Here is a 27,642-nt window from a genome sequence, read left to right on the forward strand (position 1 = left end):
TTTTCTTCTAGGGTTTTTATGGTATTAGGTCTAACATTTAAGTCTCTAATCCATCTTGAATTAATCTTCGTATAAGGAGTAAGGAAAGGATCCAGTTTCAGCTTTCTACTTATGGCTAGCCAATTTTCCCAGCACCATTTATTAAATAGGGAATCCTTTCCCCATTTCTTGTTTTTGTCAGGTTTGTCAAAGATCAGATGGTTGTAGATGTGTGGCATTATTTCTGAGGACTCCGTTCTGTTCCATATATGTTTAATTCTTTAAGGAACTGCTGAACTGTCAGTTTTTTAAAAGATTTTAAAAAATAATGAATAGATGTCTTTTATATTTACCTTCATATTTATTGTTTTGAGGACCATTCATTTCTTTCCACAGTTCCAAGTTTCTATCTGGTATCATAATCATCATGCCTAAAGAACTTACTTTAGCATATCTTGCAGTGCTGGGCTATAGGCATTAAATTTTCCTAGATTTCTGTTTGGAAAATTCTTCATTTTGTCTTTGTGGTTGAAAGGTATTTTTTCTGGGTATATAATTTTCTGTTGACTCTTTTAGCACTGTCTTTTAAAATACTCACCTGTTGTTTTCTGGCTAGCAGTTTCTGAGAAGTTTGCTGTAATTCTTTGTTTTTCTGTATATTTTGTTTCATTTTTCTCTGGCAACCTTCAAGATGTTCCTTTTGTATTCTCAGTAGCTTTATCTATAACCTATTAGTTTTTTTTTTTTTTTCGTTTGTTTTGGAATTTATTCTCCCCACCCTTTTTTTTCTTTTAGAGATGGGTGTCTCTCAATGTTGCCCGGGCTGGGCTGTGCTTGAACATCTGGGCTCTAGTGATCCTCTTGCCTCAGCCTCCTGAGTAGCTGGGACTATGAGTGCACAGTACTGCACCTGTGAAATTTATTCTTTTGGGGTTTCTGTGAGCTTCTTGGATGTGTAGTTGGATGTCTTCATCTTTGAAAAATTCCCATTATCTTTTCCAATATTTATTGATGGTTTCTCTCTCTTCTGGGACTCAGCTCTCTGTGTATTGCACTGTTGGACATTGTCCCGCAGCTCTTCCGTGTGTCTCTGTGTTCTGGGACTCAGCTCTCTATGTATTGTGCTGTTGGACATTGTCCTGCAGCTCTTCCGTGTGTCTCTCTCTTCTGGGACTTAGCTCTCTATGTATTGCGCTGTTGGACATTGTATCGCAGCTCTTCCCGTTTGTTCTCTCCCATGTCTCATTGAGCTTTTGTTAGTCTGCTGATAAACCAGTCAAAGGAATTCTTTTTCTCTGATACTGGGTTTTTTATTTCTAGCATTTCCATTGACTATTTTAGTTTCCATCTCTAGGGGAAAGGCATATCGCCCGCCTTTCCTTCTAGAACCTCTGCTACGTTCATCATAGTTACCTTAGAGTCCTTGACCTATAGTTCAGAAATCAGGGTCAGCCCTGAGTCTCCTAATTCCTTTGTTATCTCTTGACTGTAATGTGCTTTTCCTTGGTTTCTTGTGTGCTTTATAAATTTTAATTGCATGCTGGACATTGTGTGTAGAACAATAGCGAATGAGGTAAGTCGTATATAGTCTATAGTTTAGTAAGTAGTTAACTGGGGTTGGAATTTGTTGTTGTAATGGTTATACCTACTGCAGCAGAAACTTAGTTCTTAGAGTGATTAGTTGGTGCTTGTATCAGTCAGGGTTCTCCAGAGAAACAGGGGCAGTAGGGGTGTGTGTATGTGTGTGTGTGTGTGTGTGTAAGTGTAAGTATGTATGTATGTATGCGTGCATGTCTTATAGGCTTCAGGCAGAAATTTCTTCTTAGGAAAGCCTCAGTTTGGCTCTTAAGGCCTTTAACTAATTGGGTGAGACCCCCCCATATTACCAAAGAAAATCTCCTTGAAGCCAGCTGATGGTGGATGTCACCACGTGTAGAGAGTGCTTTCACGGTGGCACCTGGTTCGTGTTTGATTGAATTGCTGAATGCTGTGGCCTGGCCCAGTGGACACATAAAGCTGACCAGCACAGTCCTCCTGTGTTAGAGTGGGTATAGGCACGCCAGGGGGTTTTCCCAGGGTTCCTGCTCCACCCCAGCCTGAGCTGTGCCTGCCCACCTGCCGCACCGAGTGGTCCCTGGCTTTGCCTGTCTCCTGGCACGGGATTTCCATTGCTAGTGACCCAGCGCCAGGCTGTGGAGTGGTGGGAGTTCTCTGTGGTCCTGGTTTCTCTTTAGTCTCAGGCAGGCCCCGGGTGTCTGGGCCTTGGATGGAGTGCAGTTGCAGTGTTTTCGCCTGTCCCCCCCAGTGGTGGCAAACGTCTGCGTCGGTTCAGTGTAGAATTCTGTGCCCAGGGTGTGTTCTGCTCCTATCCCAGGAGTAGGCCGTTTTGCGCCTTCCCTCACCCCATCCTCCATGCCCTTCACCTGTGTCTTGGGACAATGTGTTCTAAGCCCATGGTGAGCAAGGTAGGTTTTGTCTGTATCTCCCCCCACCCTCCAGGTACAGGAGTGTTTGCCTGTTCTTGTGGACTGAGGGGCTTCTGGCCCCTGGGATCTGGCTTTGCTTCCTAGGGGAGGAGGTCTCTGGGGGCAGGTGGGCTTTAAGCCTCTCCACACTCTGTGCTGCCTCCGGTGGGTGCTTCTCATGAGCGTGCAGTGAGGGTGCACGCAGGGGAGTGTGAGCGCCCCTTGTGCCTGGACCCCCTGCGTTCCCACACGGATATGCGAGCGCACAGTGGGGCCTTGAGGACGCGTTACCATCTTAGCTGGTTTCTTTTGCAGACCTTTGCTCTTCGAAGATGGCCTGTGCATGTGCCTGGGCTCTCAGAGAGGGCGGGCTGTGGGATTTGGTTTATTTGTCTGCCCTGCGGCCTCAGCTCTCTTATGAGTGCAAGAAAAGTGATGATGTTGCTGATTGTTCAGCTTTCTCATGTTGATAGGATTGGAGCAACTCTTCCCCCCCAGCTTTCTACATCCTAAGCAAAAGCAGAAGTTCCCTTTATTACTTTAACAAAAATTACAAATTATTCTCAACCTGGGCAGCATAGTAAGAGACCATGTCTCTACAAAAAATCAGAAAATTAGGGGGGCATGGTGGCTGATTTTGAGATGACAGATATGCCTGTAGTCCCAGGTACTCTGGAAGCTGCAGCAGGAGGATCACTCGAGCTTGGGAGGTCGAGGCTGCAGTGAGCTATGATGGTGCCAGTGCACTCCAGCCTGGGCAACAGAGTGAGACCCTGTCTCAAAAAACCCCAAATTCTTCTCATCTAAATCTAATCTGATCTGAATTGGAAATAAATGTGTTTCCTGCATTATTTGGCTGTCTCACTATGTGAAGGTGTTTTAGGATGACAGTTCCCTCACCCCTTCCAGGCTGCTTGTCCCCCACACCCCATGATGGAGCAGCTGTGTTTTGTGGCTGATTTTCTCAGACACTCTCTTGGCTCACTGCTGGCTCCCGGTGACTGTGCTGGTTGAAATTGACTTCTTATTAGCCACCGTGGACTCTTTCCGCTTCATCGGTCCCTTGTCACAGCTGAATGTAATCAGTTGTTTTCTCTTCCTCTGCAGTGATGCTTATGTGAGGCTTTTAGAAGAAGCCCTCCTCATCCAGATCCCTGTGCGTGCTCTGGGGACGCGCAGGCCCTTTGGGGTTGTGTAGGTGGTGTCGTCTGAGGATCCGAGTTGCTCTTCCCGGCCTGAAAAGCCTGAGATTTTGTCAGAGCTCACCGCCCTCTCCCACACAGTCTCTTTGATCAGTATTTACACAATGTTAATGAGAATGGAAAGAACTCCATGCTTCTTTCTTGGTGTGAAAGATCCAGCAATTGAGATTTCTGAAAATTACGTTTTGAAAGTCTTTCTGCCGTTTAGAAATATAGTCTACTTTCTAATAATTTCAAGTGAGTTTTAAGTTTAGAAGGGCATGTGCTTTTTCTAAGTTGGAAAAATTTTATTTGGCCTTTATTAAAAAGTGGGCAAGGGCCTGGTCCTGGTGATGGTGGTTTTAACAATATGGCATGAGAGGACAAGAAGCCTAGTGATTGGAATCAACACATTTGCAGGAGTGTGTAGCAGCCCACATTTTATTTTTTAGTTTATTTATTTACTTTAAAATTTTCATTTTTCTGAGATAGGACCTCACTCTGTTGCCCATGCTGGAGTGCAGTGGCATGATCATAGCTCACTGCAGCCTCAAACTCCTGGGCTCAAGCCATCCTCCTCCCTCAGCTTCCTGAGTAGCTGGCACTGTAGACGTGCATCCCCCACGCTTTTAAAACTTTTTGTGGAGACAGGGTCTCACTTTGTTGCTCAGGCTGGTCTCGAACTCCAGGGCTCAAGTGATCCTCCCACCTCAGCCTCTTAAAGTGTTGAAATTACCAGCATGAGCTACCACACTAGGCCCATTTTTTATTATGAAAAAGAAGTTCCAAAAGTTGCAAGTATAGTACTAAGCTGTTTCCTTTCTGATTCATCGAGAGAAGGCTGCTGACATGGTGCTTCAGCACCTCTGAATTCCTTAGTGTGTCATTCCTGCCAGCAGGGAGTTTCTCTTTCCAGACGACAATGCAGTCACCAAAATCAAGGAGATTCGCATGGACGTGTGACTGCCACGTAAGCCTCAGCTGCATGCAGGTTTGCCAGTGTCCCAGGAATGTCCTTTGTGGCACAGAATCCTGCTCATCCATGCGCCATCCTAATTTCCTCTCCCTCAGTCTAAGCAGTTCCACAGGCATTCCGTGACACCCCGACCCTGGCGTGTGAAGATGGCAGCCTCTTGGTTTAGTAGAACGTCTCCGGTGTCTCCTAATGATTCCATTTAGGTCATGCTTCACTGGCAGGAGCATCGCGCAGAGCTGCCTGCTTCACGCGGGCTGCACCGGGTGGTGCGGGGTTGTGATTTATCCATTACTGGTCATGCAGATCTTTTCAGCTGATTAAGCTGGCACCTGCTGGACCTCATGTGAAATTCCCCTTTGTAGTTGAAAGGTATTTTCAGGAAGAGGTGCTTTGAGATTGTGCACATATTCCTTTCCTCGTCACTTTCAGTTTCTTCATTTTGAACTCATGGCCTCCATTTTCATTCAGTGGATTTAGAATCCAGTGTTATCCTTTGGTGCCGAGCTTGTCTCCCTCTGGTTGTTGGGAACCCACTGGGCCGGATTTTTTGACTTCTGTCTTGCTTCCATCATTATGGGGCATGTGCTTACTTTATCTTATCTAGTCTTTTTTGCAGCCTCATTCCTCCTAGTGGAATGTGGTGTTAGAAACTGAGATGTGGGTGCCAGGTGTTCTCTTTGAACTGGCGTGCTATTGCTCCCGGGACCTCTCTTGCTGGACAGAGCAAGGAAATGCATGTGTGTGCATACCGTGTGTGTGTGCGTACTGTGTGTGTGCATACTGTGTGCATGGGTGCATACTGTGTGTGTGTGCATACTGTGTGTGTGCATACTCTGCGTGCATACTATGTGCGTGCATACTGTGTGCGTGTGCATACTATGTGCATACTATGTGCGTGCATACTGTGTGCGTGTGCATACTGTGTGCATACTATGTGTGCATACCGTGTGCGTGTGCATACCGTGTGTGTGCATACTGTGTGCATGCATACTGATGTGTGTGTATACTGTGTGTGCATACTATGTGTGTGCACACACTGTGTACGTGTGTATACTGTGTGTGTGCACACTGTGCGCGTGTGCATACTGTGTGTGCATACTGTGTGTTTGCATACTGTGTGCATACTGTGCGTGTGCATACTGTGTGTGTGCATATTATGTGTGTGCATACTGTGTGCTTGTGCATACCGTATGTGCTTGCATACTGTGTGTGCATACTGTGCGTGTACATACTGTGTGTGTGCATACTGTGTGCGTGTACATACTGTGTGTGTGCATACTGTGTGTGTGTGCTTCTCTCTATACACGTTTGTCTCAGTATTTCTGTACCTCTCTACATTTACATTCATGCCTATTCCACCTCATGGGGGTTTTCCATATTTGTAGCTCCATCTTCTGACAGTGATAACCTTGGTATCCTTTGTCCTTATTGTATTGGCTAATGTGGTCCCTCCTCCTCTGTGGACCCTCTTCTCCTCTCTGCCATTGCTGTCCCTCTCTGACCCCGTTACCCTTTGCCGTTTCACCCCCAGTGTCTGCCTTTCTCACTGTCCTGGTCCAACACCCATATGGTCACCTCCCTGCAACCACACCTCTCCTTCTTCCTCTGCATGGGCTCTGGGCCCAGTCAGACTTGACAGCTCATTCCAGGCCACTGTGGCTCCCATCATCCTGGGGCAGATGCCAGCTTTGCCCAGACCCACCTTGTGGCTTTAGGATTGTTAAAAGAAGGGATTTTAGCATTTTCAACAAGTGCTTTAGGTTTCAGGCCTGGCCAGCCAAGGGAAGGATGATACACCAGTAACCAAGACTGGGAGCTGGGCCGGCTGGGCAGATGGTGGGATTCCATTTGCACATGGTGAGGTGCTTCTAGGAACCTCCGAGTGGAGCCAGCATCCAGCGGGAAGCGGATCTGGTGGGAGAAGGGGGCTTGTCATAGACTAGAGGAACCGGGGAGGTCACCGCATGGCACGAACTAGACCAGAGGGTGTGGGGCAGAGGCAGGGCCCTGGGGGTGCAGAGAGGGGTACCGGAGAGGAGGACCAGCATGCTTCTGGATGAGTACACGGAGGAGCTTCTGGTCAGCGTTGTCAAGGCTGAGAGGTGGGACTGGGCTGATTGTAGCGACCTGAAGAGTGAAGGCAGATGAAGTGGGGAAGCTTGTGGGGCGGCTTGGCCAGGAAGGCGAGGAGGGGGTGCTAGTGATGGGGCTGGGCTCGGCGATGGGTTTGCTCTGCCTTCCTCAAGATGAGAATGACTGGGGCCATGGAGGAAGCCTTCCCTACAGGGATTGGTGCAATCAAATTACTTAAAAACGTGTTACCATTTAGAAGTCAGAGCTCAGGATTTTATATTTGGTCTTAGCATTTTGAGATCTATTACTGGAAATCGAGATTTTGTGTTAAGACTCCAGCTTTATTCCTTCCAGCTGTGCTACACATTTAACTGTTTTGGGCCTCAGTTTCCTCATCTGTAAAGTGGAGCTAGTGGGGTTGGGGAATTAACTGGGAGCAGAGACCCAGTTTGGTGCAGAGACTGGTCCTCACCTCTGCCGTCCCAACCCCAGTCCCTACTTCTACCCCAACATCACAACACCTCAAATACCCCGACAGCTACGTCACGGCGCCCAAGCATCCCGACCCCTACAACCCTGTCTTAGTCTATTGTTGCTGCTCTAACGGAATACCCAAGACTGAGTAATTTATAAACAACAGAAATGCATTTCACACAGTTCCAGGGGCTGAGGAGTCTAAGATAAAGGCACTGGCAGGCCTGGTGTCTCCTGAGGGCCCTGTCCATCTTCCAGTGCTGTAACACTGTGTCCTGTCATGGTGGAAGGGACAGAAAGGCAGAAGGTGTGACTAGTTCCCTCCAGCCCTTTTATGAGACACGATCGCCTCCTGAAGGCCCCATCTCTTCATACTATCACATTGGGCTTCTGTTCCAACACGTACATTTTGGGGGACACATTCAGAACATAGCACCAGCCCCAGTACCCCCTACAGATCACCCATACCCATCCCCAACACACCCCAGTACCCCCACTCCAGATCGCCCACACCCCTCCCCAACATGCCCCAGTACTCCTCCAGATCACCTACACCCCCCCAACATGCCCCAGTACCCCCACTCCAGATCACCCATACCCCTCCCCAACACGCCCCAGTACTCCTACTCCAGATCACTTACACCCCCCCCACACCCCCCCGCACCCCCCCCCCAGATCACCCACACCCCCCAACACGCCCCAGTACCCCAACTCCAGATCGCCCATACCCCCCTAACACGCCCCAGTGCTGCATGGGGAGCAGGGGCCACAGTGCTGCACGAGCTGCTGCCTGAATCTGTGCCTCTTCTGCTGCTTTCTGTGGGGTTGACTATGAAAGAGGGCTGCAGTGAACACAGCTCACTGAGCCCCACTGCCGGGCGTGCAGCCTTGCAGGACAGCCACTTACTCAGGGTTGAAGGTCTCCAGCAGATTCTGGGAGTAGATGCATGGTGCTGCTTATTTCATTGTACAGATTAAACATCCAATCTGTCAGGTAGCAATACGTGTGAATCCCCTGTGCTTTATGTAGAACCCTGAGGATGGGGCACATTTTTGGGCAGGATGGGGTGGAGCAGAAGGTGGTGGTCTGTGCTGATGTCAGAGGGGTATGAGAAGCTTGAAAAATAGACGCAGCCTTACCTTTCTGTTTGTTTTTGGGTAACTGTTTGTGCCTGAACCACGCAGGAAGACAGCACTCCTTCCAGAGCTGAGGGAGAGCAGGTGTCCTGTCTGTGAGCAAACAAGGGGCCGATGCCCAGCGCGGCTCTGGACGGCATGGCCTCCCTGCTGGGTCATCCAGATGAAGCCCAGGGCTGTGGAGTCAGCTCCTGAGAAATGGGATCCAGGTCCTGAGCATGCTGGAACTGGTGAGAAGGGGTCGCAGTACGCACCTGCGTTTCCAGCCCTGCCCCTGCCGACGGCTGAGGCCTCTTTTCCCACCCCTGCTCCTCCCTTCTCTGGATAATAAGATGCTGTTCTAGTTCATGGAAGTGACACTTGTCTCTTTTCAGAGAGGCACGGGAGAGGCTGTTTTGTTTTATGGCCCGACACTAAATGCTGCAACAATAATACTGAAAACGATCCTGCTGAAGAACTGTGTGTGCCCCGCTCTTGGGGACCCGGCTGTGGCCGCAGAGTGCGAATGAGCTGCATGCTGAGCAGGGGGCATCATTTAGCGGAAATGGTTTTGTGTGCCAGCTAATGGTAGCTGTTATCCGAAGAGGTGGGAATGCCAAAGGTTTGTCAGATGCATGGAAATTCTGTCATCCCAAGGGAACATTTGGGAGGCTCTTAGCTTTGTTTTTCTCTTCTTAATGCATACATGTGAGCATTAAGAGACCTTGGGTAGATGAGCTGAAAATAGTCGTGATCGCCCTTGGCGGTGGCTGGTGGGTTTACAGAGCACTTGCATGGACTTCGCCATTGATTCTTGCAACCATTAGGGATTCATGGACTAGTCAAGTTGGTTAACAAATATTGGTGAGGTGGAAATGTATATGTTAAGCATAGTGCTATGTACAAGGAACTGTAAGCTGCGCTCTTGCTTTCAAGGCAGTGGTAGTACAGCTGGGGAGGTGAGACTAGGACTCATGCAGTAGAACAGAGGCCAGTATGAGGCCAAGCTTGAACGGCCTGGAGGCCAGAGAATGCTGTGGCAGAGACGTCAGGGCCAGCGGTGGGAGGCAAGAGCGGAGAGCCGAAGGAGGAGCGCGAGCCCACACTCTGAGGTCCGAGGGGCTGGGTTTTGGCACACCAGCTGGGCTCCCTTTGGGCTGGGGGGTCAGTAGCACCGTTAGCCACGGCCAGTCACAGCCCTATGCTCCAGCACAGCTCTGTGCCTGCAGCTGAAACCTTGGCTCTTTGGGATTCATGGTTTAAAATGCTGTTTTTTCTTTTCTTTTCTTTTTTCTTTTCTTTTCTCTTCTCTTCTCTTTTCTTTTTCCTTTCCTTTCCTTTCCTTTCCTTTCCTTTCCTTTCCTTTCCTTTCCTTTCCTTTCCTTTCTTTTCCTTCTCTCTCTCTCTCTCTCTCTCCTTTTTTGAGACGGAGTCACACAGGCTGGAGTGCAGTGGTGTGATCGTGGCCCACTGTAGCCTCTACCTCCTGGACTCAAGCGATCCTCCCACCTCAGCCTCTTGAGTATTTGGAACCACAGGCATGCTACCAACACGCCGATTAATTAAAAAAAAAAATTCTTGTAGAGACGGGGTCTCATTTTGTTGTCCAGGCTTCACACACTGTTTTCTCTGCCCAGTTGTATTGGTGTCTCAAGGTGGTGTCTCCGCTTCCCTCTGAAGGAATCTGAAAGAAGAAGGTTAACTGCTTGGAGCCCGCCTCTCTCCTCTAAAAAAGTGAGGACTGTTTTTAAAACAGGACATGTTCATCCCCTCATACCTGCTGAAAATCCATATAGCTCCTGGTTTTTGTATAATACAGCAATAGGCAACACAAGAACATAATTTTGGAGCTATGTGAGGAGTGAGGCCTAGTCGTTAGAACGGTGCTAGACTGTACAAGATGGTTCCTGTACGGCTCCCATCCCAGCCCCACAGACGCCGCAAGGGCTGCGGGTCCCGGCCGAAGCTTTCCTGCCCCGGGTGCCTGCGGCTGTGTGGCTCCTAGCTGTGCCCCTGAGCTGAGGAAGATCACAGCTGTGTGGCTCCGAGCTTTGCCCCTGAGCTGAGGAAGGTCACAGCTGTGTGGCTCCGAGCTGTGCCCCTGAGCTGAGGAAGATCACACACCTCTCCCTGTATACAGGACTGATTATTACAAAATAGACAGGGACGGTGTTATGGTTAGGAGAACAAAGACTCATTAAAAACCATTTCTAATTTCAAAGTCGCCCTTTTGCCATTACGTATTTTCTCAGTCAAAAATGAGTTGTTTAAGGCTGCACAACTAATGAGTGACAGAGTCCTTGAAAGCCACAGAGAATTTGCACTTCATTTAGTAGGCAGCACTCAGTTAATAAGTCAATTAACAAATGTTTATTAAGTGTCTACTAAATACAAGGTACAAAGAGCTACAAAGATTCTGTGAGCAGTGAGTGCTGGACAGGGCTTCAGTGCGAACTTTTCACTGATGGAAAGGACGGCACACATAGGAAACTGCACCGAACCCGAGTGTATCCTAAACAGATCATGCCCATGGACCCCAGCTTGAGGAATAACATGACCAGTGGCCCAGAGGCCTAGTCTTGTCACCTATGGGTCCCCTCCCCCAGCCCCACTGCTGGGTCTCCACTCTCGACAGCTTTCCATCTACATGGAGCACACAGCCGGCACTGTGGGCTTCTGAGGGGAGGGGTCGGCCTGCGCCCATCTTCAGGGTGGACCGAGAAGAGAAAGACTAGGTCCGTGGTGGCCCTGTCCGTGCCTGGGGCACCACCCTCTTTGGAGTCACTGGGTCAGATTCAGGAATCCAGCCGGGAGGTGGGACAGTCTCAGGAGCGTCGTGAAGTGCTGCAGATTGGGTGAACTCGTTAGCAGTGGATGGTGGAGCGCCAGCTCTTTGGAAGGTGAAATGGATAGGACGGGTAATCAAACTGGGTACATAGGAAGAAGATGGAGAGGTTTAAAAAGAAAAAACTGCACCCCTTCAGGCCAACTGAATGCCAGCACTGTCAGTAACCTTTGGCCAAGTCATCTGACTGCTTTATCTTCAGCTTACCCTTCTGTCCCATGAGGTGGGTTGGACCAAGTTCCTTTCAGTGTAAAGTTCTAAGTGTCTTAAAATTCAGAGGGGTTATGCTGAAAATCTTGCAAATAGGAAAATTTGTAAAGAGCTAAACGTTTTATACAAATACCAATTACCGTCTCCTTTTCCATCCACATCATTCTTCAAGTTACCCACACACTCACTCGCTGCTGAAGTTTCATTAGTTCTTTCCCAGGTTCCCCTTCAATCGAAACTCATAAAGGAATTAGAGGCACAACTACAATTTTAAATGTATGATCTGTCCACCTCACCCCACATCAGACTGATACTATTGTCAGCAATATCCATGGGGGAGTTTAATTTTAGTTTATTTACATTATACTTAATCAAATGCTAAATGCATTGTTTTATTTGACCTCATTCTTTCCCATCTCTTCCTCTGCTTCTCATTTCAGCTCTCCTACCCAGTGTCCTATTCTTGGGAGAGAACCATGCAATTAACTGACCACAGGGATTCCCAGTGGATAGGAGGTCATAGCGCCATGTAGCTGGTCACAGCCTGGTGAGCAGCCGGCAGTGGCTTCACCCCTCCTGGGTGGGCAAGTGTCCTGACCTGAGTCAGGGCAGGGAGAGTGGGGCCCCTGCCAGGCTACCTCTACTAACGAGGGCCCCTGTGTCTCTGCAGGATGTTGTGAGGGATGCAGGGAAGTGCCACAGTGGCCGCCTCCTGTCAACGCTGGGGAGAGGGTGGGATGGGAGAAGGGCCTGGACTTTCCAAGGGATGAAATCCAAGGAGGGTACTCCTTGAATGGGAGCTCCCTCCCTGCTCCCTCTGTCCGTGGTTCACTGGAGAGCATGCATAGCGTGAGCCACCGTTGACCATTGTGATGCATGGATAGATCTTTTATCTCTGTACGGAGGAGACCATTTCTGTTTTCTTACCATAGATGACAGCCGCGGGCTGCGACCATGCTGGCTGCTGCAGTTAAGTATGGGTGACTGAACTCAGTGCCTTCCAGCCAGCCCCGTGCGCTCAGTGCCTTCCAGCCAGCCCTGTGCGCTTGCTTTGCTCCTCCATGCATGTGGCAAGGCCTGCTCTTTGGCATCTGTTTCTTAAAGCTATTTTTTGCTTTCCTTTGCTTTGTTTATGCACTTCATGGCCCCAATTTTTTATTTTTCAGATCCCAGTCCATTCCTAACTTGTGGGTCTGATCACAGCACAGTTGATTTGGATCACTGTGATTTTTTTTTTGAGACCTTAGAACCTTGTTCCTGAGAGAAATGAAGACCAGTATGTAATTTCCGAAGTCACGGATTACGGATTATAACAAATTTACCACAATTCTTCCGGAGAAGTTAAATATTACCTGATTTTTACCAAGCTGTTTTCAGCCAGAGGTGTCCATTGAATTAGACTTTCCAGAAGGTTAGGGCCTGGCATCTCTGTTTTGAAAAGCCCTTGATGACATTGGCCTATCTATGGACGAAGGCCCTTTCCAGTTGTAGAATCTTATTAATGTCATGATATTGATTGATTGATTGATTGATTATTATTTTTAATTTTATTTTTATCAGAGCAGCATACATATAGCTAAAAAAAAAAAAAATTAAATAGTGCCAAAAACTATACAGGTACCTCTCTGTGATACTGCGGGTTTGGTTTTAGACGACAGCAGTAAGCGGGTCACATGAACGTTTTGCTGTCAGTACATATAAAAGTTACCTTTACACTGTACTGTAGTCTGTGAAGTGTGCCGTAGCATTGTGTCCAAAAAACATGCACACTTTCATTTAAAAACTGCTGAAAAATGTTAATCATCACTTGAGCCTTAGCGAGTCGTAATCTTTTAGCATTTAATTGGCTGACAGAAGGTCCTGCCTCATGTGGATGGCTGCCAACTGATGGGGGGGGGGTGGTTGCTGAAGGTAGGGGTGACTACGGGAATTTCTTAAGACATTAACGAAATTTGCTGCATTGATTGGCTCTTGCTTTCACGCAGCATTTCTCTGTAGCATGTGGTGCTGTTTGATAGCATTTTACCCCCAACAGAGAGACCTGGAGTAGTTGGCAGATGTTTTCTGGAAAATGAATGGCATGAGCCTGTCACGTTAAGGAAAGCAACTGACAGTGTTTGTTTCCATTGATAAAATTTGAGATTTCAAATAAAAAAAATAAAATGTGGAAACCTGATACCTACCACTATGAGCCTGGCAACTTCTTTGTTGTGGTGGTGGTGGTGGTGGTGGTGGTTTTTGAAATGGAGTCTCGCTCTGTCACCCAGGCTGGAGTGCAGTGGTGCGATCTCGGCTCACTGCAACCTCTGCCTCCCGGGTTCGAGCAATTCTCCTGTCTCAGCCTCCTGAGTTGCTGGGATTACAGGTGCCCATCACCACGCCTGGCTAATTTTTGTATTTTTAGAAGAGACGGAGTTTCACCAAGTTGGTCAGGCTGGTCTTGAACTCCTGACCTCAGGTGATCCACCCACCTTGGCCTCTCAAAGTGCTGGGATTACGGGGTGAGCCACCACACCTGGCTGAGCCTGGCAACTTCTTAGTACTTAAGACATTTCTGATGAGATCATGATAATGTTAATGAGTGTGGATTTTTAAAAACATATTGGAGAATGAAATATATAAGATCTGTATAGTTCAATGAGCTGATATTTTCCAAATGGTCAATGTTTGATGGTACAAAATAATATATGGGTAAAAAATCCACTCAAGGTGCAGCAAAGAGCAGTTAATTTTAATGTGATAGCATACAAAAAGTTCGTCGATGTGGTTTCAGATAGTACATCTCATAATCTGAAGGAAATTACCACGATAAGTTTTGGTGTAGTATCAAACAAAAAGAGTCATGATTATGTAAAATAGCATTTTAAGATACTCTTCTGTTTTCTAATGATGAACATGTGTGTGAGGTAGAGGTTTCCACGTGTGCAGTCACTGAAACCATGAATTGCCACAGGCGAATGCAAAAATGGATGAGAGTCACCCATCCTCGACCAAACCACATATTCCAGAAATTCACAAAAATGCTGCTCTTCTCGCTAAACTTTTTTGGAAAAAATAGTTATTTTTATAATAAATATGTTAAAATATAATGAGTTTGTTATTTTTAAAATGAAGAAAGAAATATTTTAAAAATCTTATCTGAATTTCACATAGAGTAGATATTGATAGATACAACAACATAAATCAAAGCTCTTTGGGGTTTTCAATAATTTTAGAGCACAAAGGGGTCCTGAGACCAAACAAGTTTGAGAACTGCTGATTTAGAGGTAATTGCTCTGGAACCCACTCCTGAAATAAACGAGTAAATCCTGGACATGAATGTATGTTTGTGAAACAGATTTTTTTTGTGGGAAAACTGAGTGCAGATGAAAATTAATTTAAAAATGTCACTTCTTTGTCTTTTTCTCTCCTCCTTTTCCTGTACCAGTGAGAGCCATAGTTTGAACAGGAGGAAGCATATGCTGTCACTGCAGAGCTACCTTCTCATAGAAAGCTTGAGCAGGAGCCTGAGAATAAAACAGTGCAAGTGCGGGAAAGCTGCAGGTGCCGAAATACAAATGAATGTGGGTAGAAGAACAGCAGTCACTTGCCCGTGATGTTAAAACACTGGCTTTCACGGCGTGTCAGCTTGTTTGAGCACCTTAGCTGTTCCGTGAATCTGGTTAACACTGATCAACCTTACGCGTTGTGTGGCTTTTAGTCAAAGGTGACTTTGAAGTGCGTTATGTAAGGAGAAACTGTGGAAGAGAGGCCTAGCAGAGAAGGAAACGCAGACATAAAGAACTTTCTCTTTTCCATTGCTTCCTCAGATCCTCTGTCGATGGGTCCTCAGAAAGCTCTGGAAACCATCGGTGCAAATTTACAGAAGCAGTACGAGAACTGGCAGCCAAGGGTAAGCGTGCTTCACTTTCCTTCTTACAGGGAAACTCCAGTTCCTTGGTTTCCAATCCTCTTTGGACCCAAGTGAGAATTCCATGCACACCTTGCCCTTGTGCGGCATGGCGCCTGCGCACTGTGTTTCGTGTGCCTGCGTTCTGCCTGCTGGCTGTTGGTGGCTGTGTTGTCTTGACGACGTACACATTATTGTGAGTCTTGCATTGGACAGTCCAACTTATTTTGCTTAAGTTTGTTCCAGATTTTTAGAAAAGAAAAAGTATTCTTGTTGCTCTTAACCATGGTTTTAATTTTTCTCAGGAAATGTATTTTCAATAATTTTTCTTTAACCTCAAGTAGTTAATGCTATTCCTCGTGTCTTCAGTTTTCAAATAGTTGCGCAAGAAGCACCCAACATTGAAAAGATGACACCTATTATACACTTTGTCTTTGATTCAAAAGATAAGGTTCTTTTTAGGGAGCCAGTTACCAATTAGTGTGTGTGGGTTTTTTTGCTTATATCTTACAGTTTTTTTTTTTAAAGAAAAGTGGCATAGAATATAACTGTGTCAAATTGCCTTTAAGATCTTAAGTTACTTGTAATCCACCCAAAGACCTTTAGCCTTTCTTATTAACTGGTTTGGAGATTTAATAAATTTCATTAAAAAACTAGGAATCTGGGTGCTTATGGAGGTGCCCTGTATTCAGCTTTGCGTGGTGGGGACTTGAGTTACCTAAAGGAACATAATGAAGAACGCAGGTTGAGAAGGTGCCTTACCTGCGCGTCTCCTGCGAGTTTTACTCTCCCCTTTTTGATGTAAGCCTCATGGAAACACATTTTTTATGCAACCTTTTGAACACTTATTTGGTTGGAATTTTGATTTGTGGATCATTTAGCCACATAATCTGGATTTAGGGATTCCTTATACGTTATTTACATTCTTAGAGTAAGAGAATAGCCCAAAATGATTTTTTTCCTGCCATTAAAAATGTCCTTAGGTCATTTCTGCTGTTGCTTCCAGTCGTGAGCTAACTGTTAGGAAGCATCTCTGTGTCTTAGGGTGTGCCTTTATGCTTTGCATTACCGACTTGTCAAGTCAGTAACAGCAGACTTTTGTTCTTTAGAAGGCAGTGTCTTCATGGGTTTTTTATTGATGCCTAATGGCTTTACTTTTTCCTCTCTCAAATTCGTTGCCTCTTGGTGGTTTATGTAAACGTGCCATAGCCTTTTTCTTGAGAGCGCAGTGCGTTTGGGGATGAGATGAGGACTGGAGAGAGATTTGGATGGCGGAGTCCTGTAAAAATGTAGTCGAGATGCCTTGTGTTTTCTGTAGAAAATAGCTTCTTTGAAGACTTTGAAGGTACCCTGGGGTCTCAGCATGGTGAGATGGGCGCTTACAGGAATGTGGGGCAGAGTGGCAGTATTGGAAGACATGGCCGTGTTGGTATATGGCGTGTCATTAACCAACACCGTGGAATTCAGAGGAATGCCTTTCTGGCTGCTTCTGGCCATCTCCTGGGTTTGGCTTTGTACCTTTGCGCTTTACTAGATACATTTGTTTAAAAACGAATGTAACCCAATAAATTCAGATCTACCAATTGTGTTCTTTCTAGAACGAGTCTCTGCCATTATAACTAGTTTCTTCTTTTCCAAGAATTATTAGATAAGGAAATATAGCCTTTCAGAATACATGTGTTTAATATTTCAAGATACTGTATGTGTATTCCATTTGCTATGATTTACATTTTTTTTTTTTTGAGTGCTAAGAGTTGATTTACTGCTAGCTTTATTATTAGTTTTGCTTGGTAGATACCAGCTTGTTGATGCTAGCTGACAGGAAATGGAATCTTCTAAAGTGGCATCTGTTATTTTTAATCTAAATTTCTGTCTAGGAGCAGATCTCTCCATGGCATTGAGAAGGGGCATCATGAGGTAGGGAAGGCCACCTTTCCATGTGGGTCAGTGATGACAGCCAGAAAGATGACAGTGCAGACTCAGTGCGGGATGGAGGATTCCCTTCCTGTGACAGTGGCACAGTTTTACTCGGGCGGCGGGCACAGGTGCAAAGGGGTGCAGTCCTCTGGATGATCCGTAGTCTGGGAAAATTTGTTAAAGTTGGCCACATTTCAAGAATGGATGTGCAAAATAATTTTCTGAGTAAGAGATCATCTGAAGGGCTGGTGCGATAGAGAATGTGTCAAGATTACAGGATGCTTCGGAAAAGGTACCAGCGCAGGCGGGATCCCATCTGGGCTGGTTTATGAAGTGGAATCTGGAATAAAGTATCCGCTGCAGCCTAGAAAGAAGCTGTTGATGCACACAGAGTGGGATCTTTTGTCTGCATTCAGGAAGCAAAACCACAACAATGGATATCTAATATTTGCTTTTCGAATGACAACACTATTGCATTCATAAAAGTACAATAAAAATGTTTAAAAATTTCCTGCTACTAACCATGGGTGGGCCTCATCTATTTTAGAAATTAACCTAAGGTGTCGGATGTCACAGGATACCTCTGACCGGCTCTCTGGTGTCAGCGTGGGGCTGTGCCATATGCACTGGGTAATAATAGCACCTGCCCCGGTGCGCGTGGTACACTTCTCCTCACAGCTTTCCGTGGGTTACAGGACAGAGGGAGGGAGGCCTGGCATAGATAGCGCAGCTCTCAGTGTGGGGCAGACCTCACGCTGCCTTCTAGAGTTTGCACAAAACAGGAGATACTTAGCAAGCTCAGATGTTTGTGTGCAAGGGGCCTGGTTCCTGACTGTAAATCAGGGTCCTTTGAAACATTGCGAGGCTAAACACGCACCACTTGATTGCACTCTACAAGGCTCTCGAGTTTCTGCAGTAATAAAAAGAGGCTGATGTGCCATCTGCAGTAAAACAATGGGGGCGTTATTAAATTTCCCAGGCCTTCGATGGAAAGACCCATATATCTGGTTTTCTCTTTCTCTGTGTCCTTTATTGCAAGAGTGGAAAACCTTGGGTCATTGAATGGAAATGAGGTTATTTTCATTAAAGTTTGCCGGAGTTGTTGCCGCCACGCTGTCATGGGTGGGAGCAGAGTAGGAAATGTCTGTTTCCTCACCGGTAGCGTCCATCCGGGAGGTGCAGAAAGCCGGACCCTCATCGGTGGCACCAGAGTGGTGCCTGGAAGCCTCTAATGATTTCCTTGCCAATGCTGGAACGCTTGGACTTGTTCTTCGTCATTTTTCTAGCTTTTGATATAGGTGATTCCAGTTCAAAAGGAATTGAGAGAAACCACGGTGATTATATTTTTTCTGAAGGCTGCCAGCCACTCTCTGGCCCGTGTTTCCTTGCTTTGGCCCATTGAACCCTTTTCTAAATGATTTATCAGTTTGCCACTGATGAAATGTTTCTTCTGATTACATTTAAGGCTTTGCCTTATTACCTCGTCGGTGCATAGATTTGTGTTCTGCCAGAGATTGGAGGAAAAATGCCGACCGTTGTTTCAGTGGAAAATTCTGCAGTAAAACCTCACTCATTCCATCATAAGTCTCAAATGAAAGTTTTATTGGGAGCTGGGAGTAGGAGATTATTATAAAGCTGGGAGCATACAGTGAAGAATTTATCTTTTAAGAGACTTTTTCTAACAAATTGGGTTTTCTGGCAGTTTAGTACAGGATGGAAGTTGGGAGCTGGAGCCTGTGGAAAAAGGCAAACAGGAGGGACCTCGCTCTCTGGGTCCTTCTTTCCCCAGAGAGAGTGGACAACACCAGGAGCAGAGGCCACACCTCTTTACTTGGGGTGAGCTTTAATTCTTCCAGTGCCTTAAAAATAGGTTTCTATGGGAATATGTATCATTTACTAAGGAAGATGAAATAGCGTGGCAGTGCCTCCACTGACCGAGTCCGTCCGTCGGGCAGGCGTGTCTAGAGGAGGCGGCAGAAGGTGCTCCTCAGTCACGGAGCCATGTTGTTGTAGGAACTCGTTCTCATCTTGTCCAGGTCTGCGAGTAGTGAAGGCAGCAAGTCCCGTGTGGTAGTCGTGGGGCTTCCAGGGAGCTGAGTGGTCAGGTTGAGTCAGTTTCCATGTGGCCAACGGTTCTTAGTTATCCACGCACAGCCCTGGTTTGTGGATTACAGTGAACGGGTTTTGAATGCCAGCTTCCCTTCAGTTCAGCGTGCTTCTCAGATGTGTCACAGTTAATTTGTGGTTAAGGGATGAAAGTTGGTTTTACCGTTAGATAAACATGTTTTTTATAGTGCCTAACCCCAAGCAGAGTATGTTCAAGGAGAGAACAAAACAGCTCCCAAGATCTGGTTCATTAGCCCCGTAGAAATTGTTATTGCATTTTAATGTAAATGACAATCATCCTTTCTGTGGTATTGATAATAGAGTTGTTTGTATGCTTTTATGAGATGCTTTGATTGAACCGAAGCTGATGACTATACCTCCTGTTGGGAGGAGAGGGTTCGGGGAGCAAGGGGGTTGTGAAGGCCAGTGGTGGACCGTTGTGGTTCTACTTTGGACACTTAACAGGTGTGTCTTTTGGATTTTAGGCACAAGTGTCACTTACAGAACTGCATGTTTATGTGTAATTCCATGTTGTATAGGGGTTTGTAGTGAGGATAATTGGAATCCAGACGTCTTCTCCTTGTCCCTGAATGGGGCTGCTGCTTGACCTGTTCGCCTCACGGGGAGTGTCGTGTGGCCATGTGTGACAAACTGTGAAACCCTTGGTATTGAGTGCTCCCGCTGCTAGGTGTGGTGGAAGGCGCCTAGTCAGGCGGCTGGGTTGGCTTTGGGGAGCGCTGCACGGATGGCTTCTAAGATCCACATGTCTTCTTTTCCCTGGGATGATTAGACAGGCCTCTGCTTTGTGGGCAAAGCAGTTGGTATCAACACAAGTCACTCGCTTGCCTGTGCCCCCCACCCCCAAATGTTTTGGGATGAATTTTATAGATGGATGCCGATATGGCTTGGCTGTGTCCCCACCCAGATCTCATCTTGAATTTAACTCCCACAATTCCCACATGCCATAGGAGGAACCTGGTGGGAGGTAATTGAATCATGGGGACAGGTCTTTCCTGTGCTGTTGTCCGTAGTGAATAAGCCTCACGTCCCTGCATGAGCTCTGTCTCGCCTGCCACCATCCACGTAATATGTGAGCTGCGCCTCCTTGCCTTCCGCCATGATCGTGAGGCCTCCCCAGCCGTGTGGAACTCTAAGTCTGTTAAACCTCTTTCTTTTGTAAATTTCCCAGTCTTGGGTATGTCTTTATCAGCAGCGTGAAAATGGGCTAATACAGATGCAGTGAAGACCCATAAATAAGTGAGTTCTACCTTTTCTTAGGATTTTCAGGGTCAGATGTGGATAATCGGGGAAGAAGCAGCTAAGTTGCCCTAGAACTGTATCCTACATCTGGAGGTGCTCCAAAGCTATTTGTGGAACAGCCCAAGGTGGACTGTTACTCACAGTGACTCCTGCTTAGGGCATTCACGTTGCGACATTTGTTCCAAATTGACAGTCCAGTTCAGCTGGTGAAAGTGGCCCTATAATTGCGATTGGCAGCATCCCCTGGCATGCGACCCTGATGCCATTACCATTCCAGCATCCATCCCTGTCTTGCTGTCTGCCCTGCCGCCAGCCCTCCCTCCTCCTGCCCACACTCACCTGACTTCCTTTTCTGTGGGTCCTAAGGTTGGGCTTCATCCACCTTGAGTTTCTGTGACAAGCTGCCAATGAGGACTCATGGGCAAAGGCAGAACTTGGTATTGTTGGCTTGGTATTATTGGATGGCTCACAGCTTGCATCATTCAGTACCTGGTGTGAAGCACTTTGCCTGTGTACTCGTTACAGTTGCAGGATGGGACAGACCATATCTTCTGGTTGTCTTGGGGTTAACTGTTGCGTTTTGACAGTTTCGCTTAACTGCTTACTGCCCAGAAAGTTAAGAACTGTTCTGTGACCAACATTTTACTTACATTTTTGCCTTGGCCTCAGCAGTGCTCTCCCACTTCGTCTTCCCCTCCTTTCTAGCGCTTCTCGCCTGACAGCTTTTACACGTGCGTGCCGTGTTCAGTGAGAATTCTGATTCATGCTCTTCAGCCAGAAGCCTTCGTAGTCATCTCTGCCCACGCACTTCCTGCCTTGCCCTGTCCCCAGAGGCCATGGTATTGGAAGCAGCTTCTGGAAGCGAGCTTAGATTATGCAAAGCAGTTTATTCCGGACTCTTTAGACCAATTGTACCAGAGTGTAAAGGTGTTGCCACTCACTGCCATCCCTCCAAGTACCTTCGTGACGTGACCTATAAATTCTTTTAGGCACACCAAACACATTACAGAAAGAAAGAAAGAAAGGCATCATTCTGCAGCCGCCTGGAGGATGGCAGCCAGTTGTGACTAGACCCCTCAGGGTTTCAGTCCATTGGAGCTGGTCCCGGAGGGGCCCTTGCTGGCCAGCCCTGTGTTGGACTCTTGCTCTCCGAGACCACCGAGGGGATTCGCTGGAGAGCCCATTTGGGATTGAAGAGCACGCGTGTTGACTAGAGTGGGTTGCAGCTTGGGCCGCAGCCAGTTTAATCACGGCCCAGGGAGAATCGGTGGAGTCCGCCTCCTCCCCTCTGCCTCGGCTCGCCGCTGCTTCCCTTCCTGGGTGGGCGCACCCCTCTCACTGGCACGGAAACTCCCTGGGAAATGTGGTCTCCTCTCTACCAGTGCACTGAGGGGTGGCGGGGGAGAGCTTAACTGTGGAAAGAACGTGAACTGGTTTAGTTCTGGCTTTGCCACTTCTTGGAAATGTAACTTTGGACAAGTTACTATTTACTTGTTACTTTTACAAGTTACTATTTACAAGTTACTTTAAGATTTGTACATGCAAATGAGAATTAATGGAGAGAATAAAAGTATGTAAAGCATTTGCACCAGGGAGGCCATGGTGGTTGGTCATCAGATCCTTACTTCCTGCCCCTTTCTGTCCCTTATCCCTTCCTCACCCTCATGGTTGAGGTGGTGGAGGCCACTCCCAGAACATTCTGCCTGGAGTCTTGCTGCCTTAAGCCCCTCCCCATCCTGTCTTGTCTCTGGTTTTATCCTCTTGCTGGTATCTCCTCTTCCTGACTCTTCTCTATTAATTGACCTATTTGAAGTGTAATATTTTTAGAGAGAAATAGGGGCTTAGCTCTGTCCTTAACAGGCCTCTTGAAGATATTATCTCTCATCATCATGTTCCCTTTAACAAGGGAGTTGTCTGTGTGTGTGACAAATTGCAAATGAGGGCCCCCCACCGTCAGGCTGGGACTAAAACCGTAGCTCAGCTGTCGTGGTTTCACAGATCTCACGTGCCATGTGTGTTTCCTGAGTTAACTTGGGGACCGTGATACAGAGCGATGTGGAGATGGCTCTGAAGGACAGGCAGGTGCCGGGCGAGGGATGGAAGTGCTGCTTTGAAGTCAGAAAGTGGAAGATGTGATGATGTGTTAAAGAATGGAAAGCTAAATTTGGAGGTGACGATGAGGAACCCACCGTATGCTCACCATATGCAACTAGGAAGAGTTGTAAAATCCCGCTCCAGCCAAATTGGAAAGTGCTGATCAAGGGGGAAACGATCAATAACAGATTGGAGGGGGACGGCCACTTCAAAGTGTCTGCGGTACTTGATTTCATTTTGCAGGGAAAACCATATGTCACAGTGGCGTTCTTGAATTTGGGTGTTCACAGAGGCTTCTGGACAGCTCCCTCCCAAATGTCCACAATTTACTTGTTGGTGTGACACATAATGGAGATTTTTAAAAAATGGACATATAAAGCACGTAACGTCAAGTTCACCGTTTCAAAATGTACAACTCGGCTGGGCACAGTGGCTTGCACCTGTAATCCCAGCACTTTGGGAGGCCGAGGTGGGCAGATTACCTGAGGTCAGGAGTTGGAGACCAGCCTGGCCAACGTGGTGAACCTTGTCTCTACTAAAAATATTTTTTAAATGTGCCGGGTGTGGTGGTGGGCGCCTGAAATCCTTGCTACTTGAGGGGCTGAGGTGAGAGAATTGCTTGAACCCGGTAGGTGGAGGTTGTAGTGAGCCACGATTGTGCCACTGCACTCCAGCCTGGGCGACAGTGTGAGACTCCATCTAAAAAAAAAAAGTACGACTGAATTGGTTTTTAACATCTTTGCAACCTTGTGCAACTGTCATAACTGCCTAGTACCAGAACACTTTCCTTACCCCAAAGGGAAACCCAAAATGCATCGGCAGTCACTTTTCATCCCCCCTGCCCGCAGTCTGCCTTCTGTCTTGGAGATGCCTGTTCTAGGTTCTCCACACAAACGGAGCCGTACAGTACGTGGCCTTGTGCATCTGGGCTCTTCACTTAGCATCTTGAGTGTTTTAAAGATTCACCCATGTTATTGCATGTATCAGTAATTTAATCCTTTTTGTGTGTGCATGTGTAGAGATAGGGTCTCGCTTTGTTGCTCAGGCTGGTCTTGAACCCCTAGCTTCAAGTGATCATCCTGCCTCAGCCTCAACTCTTTTTATAGCTGAAAATCCATTGTATGGATATCCTACATTTCTATTTTATGCATTCATCTGTTGATGGACACTTTGCGTGGTTTCCACCTTTTGGCTGTTTGAATAATGCAGCTATGAATATGTACCTAGTCGTGTTTGTGTGGGCCTCTGCCCAGGAGTGGGAGTGCTGGGTCGTATGGTGACGCTGTGTTTTACCTCCCTGAGGCACTCCCCATCTATTTTCCACGGTGGCTGTACTGTTTCTCCACGTCTACTGGCAGTGTACGAGGGCTCCAGTCTCTCCACATCCTCCCAACATCTGTGACTTCCTGTTTCTTTCATTGTTGTTATTGTGATCGGTGGCATCTCACGTGGTTTTGGTTTGCATTTCCCTGGTGATTAATGACGTTGCCCTTCTTTTCATGTGCTTATTGGCCATTTGGAGGAAAGTCTATTCAAGTCCTTTGTTCATTTATTACTTGGACTGTTTGTCTTTATTGTTGAGTTCTGAGAGTTCAAAATGGAGACTTTTCAGTTGAATAAGGTATAATTTCTGTTGTGGGGACTTGTTTCCTTTCCAAATAATATGTGTGTTGTCTGCTGAAAGCCTCATGATAACATTTAATTCTTAAAAGAGCCTTTGTCTTGATAATTTGTTTCATAAAACTATTAAGAGGTTCAGCCAGGCACTGTGGCTCATGCTTGTGGGAGGCCAAGACAGGAGGATCCTTTGAGCTCAGGAATTGGAGACCAGCCTGGGCAACATAGTGAGACCTTGTCTCTAATTGAAAAAGGAAAAGAGGTTCTATGACTGTTGACTATACTGATCATATATATAGTATATAATTTAATACCAATCCCTTAAGATTCCTGTGTGTTTTCGTTAGGAGTCTTTTGGTTTTCTTAGAGCTGTGGTCTCTCCACCTGGAGTGTATGTTGGGAGAAAGCTCCTGTCGGGGTGAGTGCAGGTAGAGTGGCTGAGGAGCTGGACCTCTGTGAAGTCTGGGTGCGGGTTGGAGGCTCATGGTGGACCAGGAGCTCAGCAGGAGAGGGTGCGTGTCCACGCCAGTGCCCAGTCTCCACCGTGCTGCAGCCCTGTGGGTCTCTGCTCCCCACTCGGCAGTTACCCTGCAGGACGTTCCTACGCCTCCCTGTGTGTGCGGGCTGGGTGCTTCCTTTCTGATGTAGTCATCTTTGATGGGACTCTGTCTGCTTGGGCCCAGGGGTCCCCACAGAAGCCAGCTGTGCTCACATGCTAGGGGTCCCTGGTCCTAAACCACCTCCTGACCTTTCCTCTGTTGCTTCAGCTTCCGCTCTCTGCCCACTGCATTGCGTCACTGGATTTTCAACATTAAATTTCCCCCACAGGAGTGTTCGATGCTTCACTGGATGGCCAGGCTGTATGGCCCGTGTAAAAGACAGACAAGTGCCACCCAGGGACAAGGGAGTGTGTGGTTCAAAGTCCCTGAGAACAGATGCCAGATGCCAGGCTCAGGTGGTACCATTTACTTCCAGCAAGAGGAGAGAGAGGGTGTGCCAGATCCAGTGCCCTGTGATGTGGCCCCTAGGCCAGGGGGTCATACCCTCATTTTGGACTACAGTATTAGGAGATTCCCCCACGCTGTGGTGTCTGAAACACAGAAAACTGGGGGCATGCATGAGGGCCATTGATGCAGGTGCAGAGGCACAACAGGGGAGCCATGGAGACGGACATCGGCAAAGACCCTCCCAGGTGAGGGCCGCACGGGCTGCCGTGAGGGCGCTCCCTTGGTGGGCCCCCGGCTGCACGGGCTGCGGTGAGGGCGCTCCCCTCGGTGGGCTCCCGGCCCAGCATGTGGAAGACTGAGTGCAGTCCACTGCCTGCCCAGCCTAGAGAGGCCGATCAGCTCTGCTTAACTTCATGCGGTCCCCGGGTAACTGGCCCATCTGCAGGTTGGTTCTGAGGGAGTGAGGCTGTCCTCTGTAATCACCTGTGATTGGAGGGCTGGGTGGCGGGATTTAAAGCGCATGGCAGAACTGGGAGGATTACTCATGGCTTGTATAAGGAACGGTCTCTTCTAAGGGTGCATGTGTGGCAGGCTCCTTAATCAACACGCTGCTTACCCCAGACTGAAACATGCCCTAAGGTCGTCATCTTTGTGTAGAATTTTTAGTTATAAGTTTTGTTTTTATAAACAAAAATCTTAGCTAAATTCCAACAAAATTCAAGAAGAAAGCACAGATAATCAGGGAGAAATAACTCAAGAGTTGAGGAAATCGAGAGTCATAAAAGTGCTTTGCAAAACTGCAGATAAATTGGAAAACTTGTATGCGATGCATAATTTTCTAGGAAAATATAAATGACCATAATTGACCTCAGAAAAGATAGTAAAGAAAAATAAATGGATAAGCATAGAAGAAAGAGAAAGTTACCAAGCATTCCTTTTCTAATCCTCCTCCCTCAGAAGGATTTCAGACTTGGACAAAACACAGAATTATTTAAGACTTATTTCTGTTACGGGAAGATATCTAAAACATAGTTTATTTATTAATTTAGAGACAGAGCCTTGCTCTGTCGCCCAGGCTGGAGTGCAGTGGTGTGACGTTGGCTCACTGCAGCCTCCTGGGTTCAAGCGATTCTCCTGCCTCAGCCTCCCGAGTGGCTGGGACTATAGGCACGTGCCACCATGCCTGGCTAATTTTCGTATTTTTAGTGGAGACCGGGCTTCACTATGTTCACTATGTTGGCCAGGCTGGCCTCAAACTCCTGACCTCAAGTGATCTGCCTGCCTCGGCCTCCCAAAGTGCTGGGATTATAGGTGTGAGCCGTATGTTTTTTTTTTTTAATTTATTTTTATTTATTTGTTTTTATATTTTTAGAGGGGTCTTGCTCTGTTGCCCAGGCTAGAGTTCAGTGATGCAGTCATAGCTTACTGCAGCCTCAGCCTCCTGGACTCAAGCTATCCTCTTGCCATATCCTTTCGAGTAGCTGGGACTACAGATGTGTGCCACCATGCCCAGCTAATTTTTAATTTTTTTTTTTTTTTTGCTTTGTCACTCAGGCTGGAATGCAGTGGTGTGATCATGGCTAACTAACCTTGAATGCTTGGGCTGAAGTGATCCTCCTGCCTCAGCCTCAGGAGTACCTAGGACTACAGGTGTGAGCCACAGTGCCCAGCTTAAAATACATCAAATTTAAAATGCAAAAGAAGAAACTGTATTCAACAGTTTTAGTGTATGCACATATGACTGATAGGAGTCAGCCGTTCCTGCTTATCATGTAATGTGTGTAGGTGGGTGTGGCATATGTGTACATGGGTGGGTAGATCCATAGATAGATGGAGGGCAAGTCGGTGGATCTGCCCCTCCTCCACTCACTCAGATGCCATGGAGTGAACACGGAAGGGGGACATCAGCCTGTGGCTTCCTTAGTTGTTCTCGTTTTCCTTCACTTCTTAGTGTCTTGCTGTGTTGACTCATTCTAGTATTGAAAGCAGCATGTTGGGTCAAAATACATTTTTTTTTTTCTTTGAGATGGAGTCTCGCTCTGTCATCCAGGCTGGGGTGCAGTAGCGCAATCTCGGCTCACTGTAACCTCTGCCTCCCGGTTTCAAGCGATTCTCCTGCCTCAGCCTCCTGAGTAGCTGGGATTACAGGCATGTGTCACCACACTCAGCTAATTTTTGTATTTTTAGTAGAGACGGAGTTTCACCATGTTGGTCAGGCTGGTCTCAAACTCCTTGTAGGTGAGCCACCCCCCTTGGCCTCCCAAAGTGCTGGGATTACAGGTATGAGTCACCATGCCTGGCCTCAGAATACGTTTTGAATCAGGTCTGTACTGACTTCAGAATCTGACTCCAGAATAAAATGTGATTTTAAGGGGCAAGGGTACCACAAATGAGGCGAAGCATAGAACGTTTGTCACCGTGACATGGGGCAGATGCAGAATGGGACTTTTACCTTTTTACACAAAACTCTTCTATGTGCCTTCTGTTTTAAAA

General features: G+C 47.0%; 1 protein-coding gene across 2 annotated transcripts in view; it reads left to right on the plus strand.

Annotated features, from left to right (window-relative positions):
• RPTOR (regulatory associated protein of MTOR complex 1) overlaps positions 1-27,642 on the plus strand; it is a 399,056-nt gene that overhangs the window by 79,067 nt on the left and 292,347 nt on the right. The window contains exon 3 of one of the 2 annotated variants that reach the window (XM_026455869.2): positions 15,129-15,211. The exons of the other annotated variant lie outside the window; for it this stretch is intronic. Coding sequence (XP_026311654.1) covers positions 15,129-15,211 — 83 coding nt within the window. The remainder of the gene's footprint in view (positions 1-15,128; positions 15,212-27,642) is intronic. 2 annotated transcript variants of the gene reach the window in all.

This window comes from Piliocolobus tephrosceles, chromosome 16 (genome assembly GCF_002776525.5).
Source record: "Piliocolobus tephrosceles isolate RC106 chromosome 16, ASM277652v3, whole genome shotgun sequence".
In the NCBI taxonomy this organism is placed as follows: Eukaryota; Metazoa; Chordata; class Mammalia; order Primates; family Cercopithecidae; genus Piliocolobus; species Piliocolobus tephrosceles.